The 13,698-nt window shown below is 40.9% G+C and overlaps 1 protein-coding gene and 1 long non-coding RNA gene across 5 annotated transcripts in view; both read left to right on the top strand.

The window, feature by feature from the left end:
* SLC35F1 (solute carrier family 35 member F1) overlaps nt 1-6,557 on the top strand; it is a 177,873-nt gene extending 171,316 nt beyond the window's left edge. The window contains exon 8 of the mRNA XM_083435223.1: nt 568-6,557. Coding sequence (XP_083291349.1) covers nt 568-792 — 225 coding nt within the window. The 3' untranslated portion in view covers nt 793-6,557. The remainder of the gene's footprint in view (nt 1-567) is intronic.
* A 109-nt stretch (nt 6,558-6,666) lies between these two features.
* LOC310675109 overlaps nt 6,667-13,698 on the top strand; it is a 33,163-nt gene continuing 26,131 nt past the window's right edge. The window contains exons 1-3 of one of the 4 annotated variants that reach the window (XR_014509952.1): nt 6,667-7,176; nt 8,932-9,070; nt 10,430-10,521. This is a non-coding gene — a long non-coding RNA (uncharacterized lncRNA). The remainder of the gene's footprint in view (nt 7,177-8,931; nt 9,071-10,429; nt 10,522-13,698) is intronic. The other 3 variants (XR_014509953.1, XR_014509954.1, XR_014509955.1) reach the window with 3 other exon arrangements.

Genomic DNA, 13,698 nt, shown 5'->3' with positions numbered 1-13,698 from the left:
ATTGCTTTTGTATTACCACTTCAAAGAATGTGAATAGAGTCTTAGAAATAAATTCCGCACACACGCTGCACTGTGTTCAGTGGCGCTCACTCCTGTATAAGCTTTGCATAGGATTGTAGCCTTGGTTCATCTTTGATGTGTTTTTCACCATGCAGATTTCTCTTGATAGAAATCACATGACCTCTGTTGTGCACTTGTTTCCGAAGCAAGATTTTTTTGGGACATTGTGCATCCTCTTTCCTTTTGTGCCTTGATTACCTGTCACTTAACCACATCTATTTTTCTTCCACCACATTGTGTTTCTTGGTAAGAAATTCTAGATTTTTGCAAAGCCTCAGAACAATTTTTTTGCAAAAGTCTAATAAGCAAGTGTTCATTGTACTGACTTGCATAATTTATCTTTGGTACTGAGTTCTCATTTGACAAGTAAGTGTCCTATTTAAAGGTAAAACTGCTTTGGAGAGGAAAGATTTCCTGAACACAGGCCATGTCTGCATTTTGCTTTCTGTAATCTTTCATATTGTATTGTTTAACTAGCATGCCTCTTACCAGCTTCTTTCTGTTTAGTTTTCAGGACTATATCTTCTGTCGTTCTTCACAATCCTTGTGGGGCTGGTGCTGTACTCCTCAACGTCCACATATGTTGCCCAAGACCCACGGGTGTACAAGCAGTTTCGAAACCCTTCGGGTCCTGTTGTAGACTTGCCAGCCTCTGGGCAGCTGGAACCGTCAGTAACATACACCAGCCTAGGCCAGGAAACGGAAGAAGAACCTCACGTCCGAGTCGCCTAATCTCAGGCCCTTGCCACCCTCAGTGGAGTTTGTATCTCCATTATCTCTGTATCATTCATAGAGAAAGGTATTTACCGGATGCAGTTACTCAGGTGGGCTGCAAGGTAGCAAATAGGGAAGGCTTATTAAAAATACAAACTATATTGTTTCTACATGTGTATAGCCAAGAGCAGTAACTCTCAGTCTTTTGCGTAGGGCAGTGCTTTTCAAGCTGGGGCTCCTCACATACTTATCAGGGCTCCTTAATGAAAAGTTCAGCAATGGTGGGCAACTTTCCTGCAGGAGGGCTTGCCTACTGCCAAGTTACCCTTGGGGTGTCCACAGCAGGTATGTTCAAAGGTGCACACTCAGGTCATGGGCAGCAACAGGGAGGTCTGATTGGCCTGGCCAGTGCCATACCTGAACTGAGTATGCAACGTAGAACAACCCCCAAGAATGTGATGCAATGTGCTGGAGCTTCCTGGCAAGGGGTCCTTCAGCAGATGAGCTGATGTGAAAAGCAGGGTGGGGTAGGAATTCAAACCAGGGTGCAGGCTGCACTGCTCAAATTCTGGATTGCCTGCTGTGAACAGACCCTCTACCTCAGTTCTGCCAGTATTCCTGGTGTGCCCACCTTTACCACCTCCCCGCTCTTCCCCAAGGCAAAATACAGACGAACAAAAACTCTCCCTTGAGGAAGAAGGTGTGATTAGGAGGTACCTGTGGTGGGTGTTCCCGTCAACATGCAGAGCACTTGACTACAAAATCCCAGGATCCCTAGCAGAAAAAGTTCCTCTGCACATCAGCTCCTCCCAAGGGGTAAAGATTAGGCTGGGCAGCAGTTCTCACCAGGAATCTTGAGTGTTGTAAACAAGTCCCAGGTCTCTGGAAAGAAAAGGCCTTGTTCTGTGTATAAATGGGAACTCCCACCATTTTCCTACTTCCTTCCTTTCTTTCTCAGGGTGGGAGCAAGGGTTGCCTTGGGGGAGAGGTGTAGGTGACAGGTGGTCTGCAGGACTTTGGGTGTTTGATTGGAACACTTGGGTGGGGGGAACCTTTAGCACTTTTAGGGTGAGTGGAAATGCAGTGGCCCATCCCTAGTGAAAAGGGTCTGTAGTGTTAGGGGTTATAAAAAGTGTTGGCTTTGGTAATTCGCAGCTAATGCAAGAAAGAAAGACTTGAGTCACTTGAAACAACATGTTCAGAATACAAGATGAGATTCTGTAATGAACAAAGGGATATTTCTGCACCTCTTGGAGGTTGCTTTGCCAGGGGTTATATAGTGTTTCAGCAAAGCCACAGTTGTACAGTAGGCCCACTTGCACGTAAACACCCTTCAGCTGTTCTTCAATGACCTTGGTTCTGTGCAGGAAAGGGCAGGTTAATCACAGCGCCTCTATACCCCAGTGCCGTTTTGTTCATTCAGCTGTCTTAGCTACCTGGTTGCCCACCCTCTAAAGAATCATGTGTTCTGGGAAGCCAGGGGATGGACAACTATCAATATCCATCTCTATTCTAGGAATAGGTCAAAAACAAACATTTTTGCCCTTTTTAAAGAAGTACTTGCAATTGCGAAGTAGTGAGACGTTGACCTTTTTAAATTTTTTACAATCGCCTTACTGGTAGCTGAGGTCCTCCATTCAGTGAGAAGGAAATTGTATTTCCTCTTCAGTGTCTTAATCTTGCAGACTAACAAAATGAAACAATCCCCATTTCTTACTCTTTGAAAACTGAATCTGTCCTAAGAAAGTACCTTTTTCTATTTTTTAATTATTTATTGTGGGTCTTCTGGCTAAGGGGAGAAAGAATGGTAGCACAGTTTTATAGACCTCTCTGCATTCAAGGTGAACACAAGGCCAGATGGAGGTGGCTCCAGCAGTGTTGCGAACTCTGCATGTTCCTAGGCCTTGCTCTTCACTCCACATTTCTGATGGAGGCACCCTCGTGGAGACTATTCATATTTCTTCAAACTCTTGGTCTGCTGTTTGTGGATTTTAAAAATCCATTCACCTGGATTTAACTGGGACTTGGAATTAAATATTCTCAAGTTTTCAAGCTAAAAATATTTGTGTGCACCGCACCTTTGCCTGCATATCAAGTTGTTGATGCTAGAAGATGCCTGTGTGTTTGGAATCCCTGTGTGTGGCCCAAGCTACACAGGTTATTCAAAGATACATAACCAAGTGAAAATGAACTAGTTATTTGAAGGGGGTGGGGGGAAATAAATCAGGCTCAGAATATCTCGGTGTAATCATGGGAGCAGGAGTGGGGAAAGGAAGTACTTGATCAGTTCTCTGCCAGTTGTTTTCTGGTCAAATACATATTTGGCTCCATATACATAGGCTTGTATTCAACAGGGCACTACCAGTAAGGTTCTAGCAGCATAAGGATTTTTCTTCTGCGATGGAACCTCCTCCCCTGTCCTCTCCCTGTATGTCCCTTAAATCTGTCCTGGAGGCTCCCCCAACTTCAGAGCAGGTGGCATAAGACACACAGGAGCAGGAGGAGAGAGGGAGGAGCAGGACTCCTTGCAGTGGCTTCCACTAGTACAATTATTTAGTTTAACATGGTCCATCTTTGCTTTTTTAAAGGCAATTGTTACTCCTTTCCTCCCACAGTAGAATGGGAACTGCTGCTTCCCATGCCGCTCTGGTGACGTAGACACCCCAAAGTCACACAAGAGGAGTGGTTGGCATGCCAGTGTTGCACCAGCTCCCAGGATGGCACAGCTCCCAGTCCAGCACATGGACTTCAGTCCTCCCAAAGGTTGCTGAAGTTGGACTGCTGTGTTTATAAGGGAAAAGGGCAGCAAGATCCTCATTCGTCTTGTGACATGTGTAAAGTCAGAACAACCTCCTACCTTTCTGCATGAAGCCAAAACCGCTGCAAATTTCATTTGGCTCACCTTGATTTGCGTGCTTGTTTTCGGCTGAAAACAAAAGAGTCATTGATTTATCTAGAGCTCTCTCTCTTTGAGAGACAGGAAAGGTAGCTGTGCCTGAGTAATAGGAAAGTGTTTCAAGAGATTTCCTTACAATGGAAGAGTCAAATAACTTCAGTTATAGCTTCGCCTCCTCACTGGTGACCGTGAGAAAATGCTATTTTACCTACCTCAAGGGAATGAGAGTAAAGATATGAGACTTCAAAGTAATTGGATGTTTCCCAAATGAGCTGGGGAGTGCCAAGGAAACGCTTTCTTAGATTCTTAGCAGGGTTTGCAGCACATTTGACGCAAACCACACAAACCATTTCTGTATGTAGAAACCTTGTTGGCTGAAATCTAGTCTTCTGACAAGAATTGGCCTTGGGGGAATAGATTGGCATTTGGGGAGGGGTGTTATGGGCCCAAAAATATTATTCCTGTGAGAAAACTAAAAAAGAAGAAAAAGTGTCACCATGAAAGAAGGATTTCTGCTAAGAAAATGATTACTCAGGGATGCTTGTGTGCAGGAAGACCCTGTGTGCAACTAATGTTGCATGCAGAAAACTGGTGTGGCACATGGCATTGACCTGAAGGAATGCGTTCATAACCTCAGTGAGAGATGGAGAAAGGAAGGTGTCCGCTCCCTTATCCTGTTAGGAGTAATGTGATTCCACGGAGTAAAGTTTACTGGATACCTGCACACAGAAGAACCCACAGGGAGTGATGTCTGGATTAGGACCACTGGCAGTGGGCAACAGTGCTGCAATCAGGCCTTTGCCTGCACGTTCACTAGTGAATTTTTACGTGCATGAAAAATGCAGCAGTGTGAAAACGGGGCTGCTTCAGGACAAACTAGTAAGTCAGAGCCATTTATATGACTAATTCATTCTGTGGCAAAACCGGTAATTTCTGCCTTGCATCCACCAGCAGTCTTCTTCAATTTTACAACCCACCCCCCCAAAAAACGCACATGTTAAGTGGCAAAATTCACTGCAGTGCCAAGGGTCCTCCAAGTTGTATTTTAAAGGACTGGCCTCCCATGTATAAAACAATTATATGAAATTAACTTTCTCGTCATTTGCTTAGGACTGGGGTGTTTTAATAGGTGATCATTTGCACATTTAGCATGAATGTCTTTCCTGAGAGTCTACACAAGGCCTAGGCATTGCTTAAATATTGCTTATATCCTTAAGTTTGTGCTTTGTTTAAGCTTCGGTATTGGATTCTCTCTTCTGTTCAAGCCAGTCTTTACAAATACAGGGTTCGATTCTGAACATACTTAGGTGCATCAAAGAACAGGGCTTGGATGCGTGCAGGTGTGTTCAGGGGTGGAGCCTTAATTGTTCTCTCAGGTTTCAAATCAGAAGTCTACTGGTGGCTACCACCACCTCCCACATTGCTTTTGCTACCTTTTATACCAATTAAATACCTTTCTCTGAATCTGTTGTCTCATGTTCGACATAACAATTTCTTGAAGAATTTATGTGTTTGTTTCCTGCTTAAACATTCATTTTGCTTCCTTGTATCTGAGGACTTTTATTTTTTAGTATTTATTTTGTAAGCCAAATGTTCTTGTAGATGGGTTTTTCCCCCCATTTCATTTTTATGACACTAATTTGTAGATTTAAGTCTCAGTAGAAACAAACCATATGGAAGGCATCTATCAGCTCTCTGATGAGAATATTTACCAGAACTAGACTTTGCAGTCTATAGATGGCTAGAAACTCACCACCTGAAGCTATTTTTCTAGGATAATTCAAATTATTCCACTGTATGGAGGGAAGTGGGAATATTCAGAAATGCACTGTTCAGTTAGCCAAACTGTGTTCTTGCACATGTTGCTGAAACATCATAACTTATGAAACTGCCTTATTCTGAGTCGGATCATTATACCGTTGAGCCCAATATTGTCTTCTCTGGCAGCAACTCTCCAGGGTCTCAGGCAAAGTCCACCAGCCTTGCTGACCTCCTTTTCTTGGAGTTGCTGTACTTTGTACCCAGCACCTTCTGCGTGCAATTTATGTGTACTACTACTAAGGAATGAGCCTTTCCCAGTCGATACTGTCCAATACTAGAACAATAAATTTTTGTTTGCTGTATCTGATTAAAGAACATTGGGGAGAAAAAAGGAAACAACTGGTATAAATTTATAAACATATAATTAAAAATGAGGCCCATCCCATCAGAGAAAGTTACTTTAAAAAAAATAGTTTCATTTCGTACCATTCCAAGAGTTGCAGTGGACACCAGCAAAGGTCTTTCTGTCCAGCAAGTAGCTACACCACCAGCTTAAAAACAATCACTTCACAAGTACTGTATAGGCCAATTCCTGGAATAAAAGTCCTGTTGGTGCTGGATGGGTAGTAGCAAGATACTGAATGAAAACTAGTGGACAGCTTGGCTTTTCTTCCACGCACAGACTTAAAGGACACAATCACCAACCACAGCAGACCAAGCAATTAACATTTTGCACCACTGTGTCAGATGAAGATGTTTCAGTGTATAGTTTAGATATTGCTAACTTGTGCCATTAACATTTTTGACAAGTGTGTAGTATTTCCTCTCTTTTTTTCAAGAAAACCAACCAATTTAGTATTCTCGAGCTAGCTATAAATACAAATTTTACCCCATGGGTAGGATTTTAATTGTTAAATGCCATAATAAAGCACACTAATTTTGACACTTACAAATGGAAGTAAGAACCAAAAAAACACAAAAGCGAAACAAATGTCCAACAACAATGTTCAGAGAAGTTGAACAAATTCTCTTCTGTTTTGATATTTGCATGCTCCAACATGGACTGGCTGTGGCAATGTAATGCCTGTATAATGTTTTCAAATAAAGAAATACATCCTTTATGTAAGCCAAGTTTGTATTTGTTCTGAATCCGGTTCAAGAGGGCACTCTGAATCAATGGGGACATGGCTCTCTTTTTTTTCTTTCAAGGGAGGAGCTTCCTCCAAATCTGTCTGTTTTCTTCCTCTGGAGGTCGAGATGTTAATCCCTCATAGCTTTTCTGTTTCTCTGTCTTTCGTCTCATGTGCCCTTCTTTGGCAGCTCTCACGATATTTTCATATTTTTTAACCTCCCAGAGACTCAAGTGTTCCTCATATACAATTAACCTAGGTGCAATGTGCATTCATGGCCATTAGGGGGAGCTGTTGGTTTGTTGCGCACCACTCTGCAACGGGTTGACGTTCTACCCACGCAGGAAATGCAGGAACAGGATGTGGGTCTCCTCTTTGTCTCCAAGCCTGCAGTTCAAGGCTGCTGGCAACAGCTCTGGGGAATTGCTGCGTGGAAGAACAAAGAAAACTGACCAAAACATTCTGCCATTTTGTTCATTAGCTGATATTTCCTGGGGTTACTGGAAAAGGTCATAATAATTTTGTATCTTCCTCAAAGGCCTATATGGTTTTATTCAGCTCCAGTAATGGACTCCTCCCTCCACCCCCAGCTGGAACCTACCTATCTCAATCCAGGTAATTTGGAAAAACTGGTTATCAGGCCAGTATTTGTGGGCTTCTTCATGAAAGCCATTGGGGGGAAACCGACTTACAGATTTTCCATATCTGTCCTGTGTAGCTTACAACAGGTGAAAGACAATATCATAAACTAAGGAATAATAGTGTGTTCCTATTTTTTGCAACTTTTGGAAATGCTAAAATACAACTGCCAAGTATATCCAGTTGAAGATATGTATGTTTTATTGGACTTTATTTTGGGGGGCAGGAAGCGGGTGGCTTTGAAATTTCTTATGTACAGCTCTTTGTTTCATTGGTTTAAAATGGACAGTGTAAGGCAAAGGCTGTTTCAATGTCTGCTAAGGCAGAAAGTTCGAAAAACAACCACTGAACATTACCACTTCAAATAATCTCTGATACAAGGAATCAGCAGTAGGAGTTATTTCAGTTAATTTCCATCCATTTCTTTCCTGGTGAGAGGCAGCAATGCAAGTGAACATCCCCTTTGCAAAGCATTTAAAATTAACTTTCCATTTGGATCTTTTCTAAGCCACACGCTCACAACAACGTTGAGTGAGAGAGAATGCAGAAAACAACAGACCACTTGTATATGCATAAAAAAATCAACACATGCCAATACATTGGAGACACTTTGCACGTGCATTGCACAGTTATCCCACATAAACTGTATCTCACAGGATCTTGCTGTGAATGCATATTGAAAGGGAAAATGAACAACGGAATCCTATGTAGCTTTGGTAGAACAAAATAGGTGAACCTATTTCTGTTTGATATTGGCAAATGCTGAAGATACACCATTTTACTCTGCCACCTGAGATGTGTGTTTTCAAGGCCAAGCCTTTTCATGTAATTGCAATCTGGTTTAACTGTTTTTAATTTTTAATTGTTGCAACTCACCCTCGGATCTGCTGGTAAAGGGCAAATAATTATTATTAATTCCTGGACTGTAGTTTGTAACAGAGTTAAAATTCCCAGTTCTGTTAAAAACTTCAGTTCCCAGGATTCTTTGGGGAAGCCCTGATAATTAAAGGGGGATAAGAGTATTTTAAATGTATGGTTTGGATGATCACCTCTTAGTTATGGGTTGTATCCAAAAATGTCACTCAGTTGATGGTAAGGCAACAAAATGGAGAAGTAAATAATTCCCCCCCCCCCCCAGAGGACTGGAGGCTCAGGGTTTCAATCGGAGAAATTTTCCTATCTTTATAGCACTGATAATATTCTCCTGCCACTTTCAGCTAGAATTTACCTGGGTGCCTTTGTCAGCCTAAATATAAAGGTTCCCTGGAAGTAATCTATAAATGTATCTTTTCTCAGAATAATTTGTACATGAATAGTATCAGGCAGAAGAATGCTGGCATCTTTTTGTCTGCTCTTTGAAAAATCAAAATGGTTCAGTTGTTACATATTTTAATCACACTCACAACCCTGGGCAGTGCTTGAATGATTGAAGCCCACCTCCAAAATTAGCAGTAGCTGAGAAGAGTCATGCCTCACTTAGTCACATTTTGGGTGCATTTGGATTATAGTGTTAGTTTTCCTGGTTATAATGCTAGCTAGCATGTTTATCCTGGATTCTGACGTACTTTTTATACTACGTTAATTGGTACATTAGGGAACTGTGGCCCTTTTTAATTGATAGACCATCACGTTGCACTAAATTTTAAGTGGCGAGAAAGAACTGTATGCTGGATTACTACCTCAAAGTGTGTCATCTGAAATGACAGTTCAAAATTCTCATGATTTCCCCAGTTAACCAGGTTGCAAACTGACTTTTTCTGGATGCAAAGAACACAGAAGTGAGCACTAAACTTCTGCTAGATGTGGCTAGTTTTCCAGAAGTGGCTTTTCCGTTGTGTGAAAGATCCCATGAAACAAGGAAATGTATCAGGTAAGGAAACATAAGGAAACTGAATAAAGTGCTCTCTGAATGCAAAGGATTCTGAGGGCCCCCAAACTGTTCAGCCCCCATGAGCTGGTGCCCCTGCTTGACACAAGAAAATGCGTAGGTCATTGATCTTGGAGCCCTACGTTGGCTGAAATGCACCACATTTCAGCATATGGTTTATCCAGCTTGAGCTACTTAGGTATGGGCAGCAGAAATAGATCTGGATCTACTGGTAGAGATCTAGGTGACTTGCAGTTGATTTACAGTTATTTCTGACTCCCAGCTGTTTAACAATAGCAGCAATAAAATGACCCCCCCCCCCAATTATACTGCTAAAGCCTGGGGTAACTAAATGTGGATTTTTGTCTGGAATGACTTTGAGCTCAGTTCCATTCAGGTACTCAGAACAAATTATTGGGCTTACCGGTAGTTGCTTGGAAACACCATGTTATTTAATTCTAAGTGTCTTCTCTTGGTGAATCTTGGGGTTCTAGTGTAAAATAAAGTTGATTCCACAAGCCTGAGGCCTGCCCATCCAATATACACTATGTCCCTTTGGTGATTGGCCCTCCTCAATGGACACTGTAGCATCAAAAACACAGTGTTGGTAAGGAACAAAGTCAATCTTATTCAAATGCCTTCCCAAAAAGTAGGACTATCCATCATATGCATAACTGCACAATTCCCAGTTATTCCACACCATATAAACTACAGTGCACCACCAGCAGAGAGCTAATCCTGCAGAGCTAATAGTTCCTGGTGACTTGTTACTTTTCAGGAAGAAGAAGCTGATGAAATTCTTGAGTCCCTTCCCCACCCTTCATTCATGGGTGGGTGGGAGCAAAACAGAAGTGTTTGTTAGAGATCAGTTGTTTCTGCTCAAACTGTTGCAAGAAATGGAGGTGGATCATAAGTGTCTAGTGAGTTTCCCTGAGTGATATGATAATGATTTAGTTTCCTATGACAAATGTGCAGGGAACAGAATCACGCTCATGCTAGGCTGAGGAGCTGAGATTTACAGGTGTGGAATGCTAGCAAATCTCATCTGTGGCAAAGGATCAGTTCCTAATGGGCTTTGCTTGCTCCTCCGAAGACCACACAGGCCTGGTTCCTTGTCAATTTCCCCATCCAACTAGCAATCAAATTTGCATGCTCTTTAAAATACCCTTTTCCCAAATGAAATTATCATGGGGATGGAAAGTTGAGACTAAACACGAGAATAATCAGAAGTGTCTTATTATGTGGCACGTGGTTAGCTTTTGTTTCAATTCTCTAATGTAGCTTTTGGCATTAAATACATTTTTAGAAGCTAAAATAGGTCACACATGCGCTGACTGGTGCTGTATCTGTTTTATGTCTCAGACTCCTGACTTTCGCCTACATTACTTAAAAAGCAACGGAAGAAAAAAGAAAAGACAATTTATGAAAGGGGTGACAGCTTGATTCTATTAAAGGTAGTCAAATTCTGATTAGCTGCACTTTCCCTTATGTCAATATTCCTATTCAATTAAACAGGCCAAGGAAAAGCTTTCAAGGGAGAAATACACCCTGTACCACCCCCCACCCCCATGCACATTTACTGCAAAAATCAGTGCCACTTTCTTCAATGGGGTTTTAATCATGTTGAGAGTATATTGACTAGATCAGTAGTAGGGAACCCTAGGCCCTCCAGATATAGTTGGATTCCAACTCCCATCACCCCCAGCCAATTTGTATGTCACAAGGGCATTACTGCAAGGCAGTCATGAAGAAAGGCAGCCTGAAGTGCTGATAGAGTAACTGGTGAGATGGCTGCGACTCAGATTCAAGCCCAGCAACCCTCCTTTATGTTTTCATAATCTCAAGTCTAGACTTCTGCAACACACTCTGTGAGGGACTGTCCTTTATGATTATTCAAAAGCAAAAAGGGTTGCTGGTGTTCTGTTAAGTGTAGGTGACCATGATCACCCTACTAAGTGTTTGTTCAACAGAACTAGCTTTCCAGAGACAGTGTGCTGATTTTGATTTTTTGCCTAAAGATCCACAGAAGGTTTGTGCATTACATATTCAAGAAATGGGAGTTGCAGTTTGCTGAGCTACATTTTCATTTGTCCCTTGCATCTGAGAAAAGAGAGCATTTTAAGCTATTGTGGCAAATAACTACTGAAAAACCTAACCTGATTTTTAAAAGCCATCTAAACAAGTGTTGATCCCCATATCTTCTAGCAGTGAATTCCATAAATTAATCCTTGTGCTGTACAAACTTGTTTTCTTTTGCCTGCTTTGAATCTAATGCCACTCAGTGGTGCTGAGTTCTGTTATGAGTGAGCAAAAATATATCCTCTATCCAGATTTTCATTTCTCTCTTCAAAACAATTTCTCCCATCAACTAAAAATCTTGTTCATTGGGAAGTGTCCCATCTTCTAGGATTGTTATCGTTTTCCCTTTCTTGTATGTTTTCCAGCACATAATATTCTAAATGTGTCTGCACCAAGGATTTACATAATGGCATTATGATATCATGACATTTTATCCTTTCCTGAAAATTGCTAACATTAAATGGGCCCTTTGTACTGCTGCAATCTGTTGAGTTGATCTCTTCAGTGAATTTTCCACAGGGAGTCCAAATCCCTGTCACACGCAGTATAGACTTCATCGATATATGTGTTATATATAATTTTGTCCCAATGTGCATCATTTTTGCCCTGCACATTAAGACTCAGCCTGCTTCGGATTACACCAACCTGAACCTATTGGTTGCCATTTGTAAATGTAGCTGTATCACTGTTAACTACTTGAATATTTATGAGTGCAGTAGATGACAATGTAGAGTGTAGATCTTTCCTCCTTTCTCCCTATTGTGTAAACAGTTTGGACTGGTTTTATTTACTGCTAGTAGTTTTATACAGGTCGTACTTTTCATTTGGCCTTTTCTAGAATGTCTAATGAGAAAATTAAGCAGACACACATCATTGCATATCACATCTCAAATATTCCTTGGGCTTTTTTACAGCCCAATAAAATCACAATTAGGCAACACAGTTAATGATACCGGTTACATCTCAGTGCTCAAACTGTATTTCTGAGGATAGTCTCGTGACTTCTTTATGGTTTGAGAATCACTAATTGTTTGTAGGAATGCAGGTTCAACTTAAAACTGAGAACCTGTTTTGCAGATGACAAGCTCAGAGCAAGCACTTCCTCCTCCTCCTGAAAGGTAGCCAAGAAAAATTGTCAGGGCTGCTGGCCCTCTGCGGTTTATGATTCTAAGGACCCGTATCATATGGTAACCATTTTCAGTAACTGACTGGAAGCTGACATATTAATGTTAATGGAAACTTCTTTGCATTAGATGGATGTGATGTGAGCATCAACTGTTTGTAGACAATTCCATCACAGAGTTTGTCTTTTCCAAGAGCTCAAAAGCTAGGGCTGTTGGTCTTCCTTTTTCCAACTTGATAGTAACATATTCTCAACCTATTATAGATGTCTCATTTTTAGACTTTTATTGATTGAACCAAAAAAATTTCCAAGATTCTACCCCTCCCCCGGTTTTGGCCAGTAAAATCTAATGATATCCATTGTCTCAATCCCTTCCTCTACAAATTTCCATTTTGGGTTTCATTTCTCAAGATGGTGCAGTCTGATGGAATTCTGGAGCCTGATTTTATCACTCAATATACTCAATATATATTGATTCTGTAAATGCAACTTTTTTAACAGATGGAGCTTTTCTTGCCGTAGAATCAGCTCAAACTTTCTGCAATTATTTTCTGTCTTAAAAAAATAAAATAAGGTTTTTCCTCCCCCACACAATTTTTTGTATGCGATGAATACATAATGAAAATGCATTTTCATTTTGTCAATTCTTCTTGTCTCTGTGAGAAGTTATAATTGCATCCATAGAAGTTCAACAAAAGACCATTTAATTGTTTAAGGAAACCGATTTGCATCACAAATGTTCTCTCCCCCTGTGGATTACATATCTGAGTAGGGCTGTGTGTTTCATTTTTCTAATGGTGAGTACATTAGCCCATGTCCTTCAGTGAAAACGTAGATTGCCAACAAATGTAGGACTTAGTTTTTCATTTGAGATTATTCAAGCAGAGGCTTTATCTCTTAAGAAGCTTGTGAATAGAATGATTGGTTGCCCAGTGGCCATTGCTGATTTTAGTGGAAATTCAGATGAAGGCTTAAATATTTCTCAAGTCTTTTAATAAAATTAATAGCAAGGGCCATTCTGAATGCCATTGTTGAACTAACATAGCAATCAAACAGAAAACGATTAAGCTGGATTTTTAAATGTCATTTCTCACAACTATTTTCAAAACCTTAATCCGTTGTGTTACATTCTGGGCTTTTCTCGTTGTAACTGAAAATATAGCTCAACCTCTTTGAATGCAGTTTAAAATGTAGGGGTAATGGTGTTAATGCAGCAGATGGAAGCAAATAGGAGATTGCTTTCTGGCTTTTTGTTGCTAGGTTGAGACATCTGTTGGCATGATAATGCAAATCTGACCTGTCAAAATTTTGGAAATCCTACTATTCTATTTTTATAGAAATGGGACAGTAGTTTTGGGCAGTGATCAGTGCAAAGAAGCACTGAGTTGTCTCCAATGTTGCACAAGTGAAATTCTGCTTGTGCAAGGGG

Source organism: Podarcis tiliguerta, assembly GCF_965153285.1.
Source record: "Podarcis tiliguerta genome assembly, chromosome: 3".
NCBI classification, from domain to species: Eukaryota; Metazoa; Chordata; class Lepidosauria; order Squamata; family Lacertidae; genus Podarcis; species Podarcis tiliguerta.
This window is presented reverse-complemented; position numbering and strand designations above follow the sequence as displayed.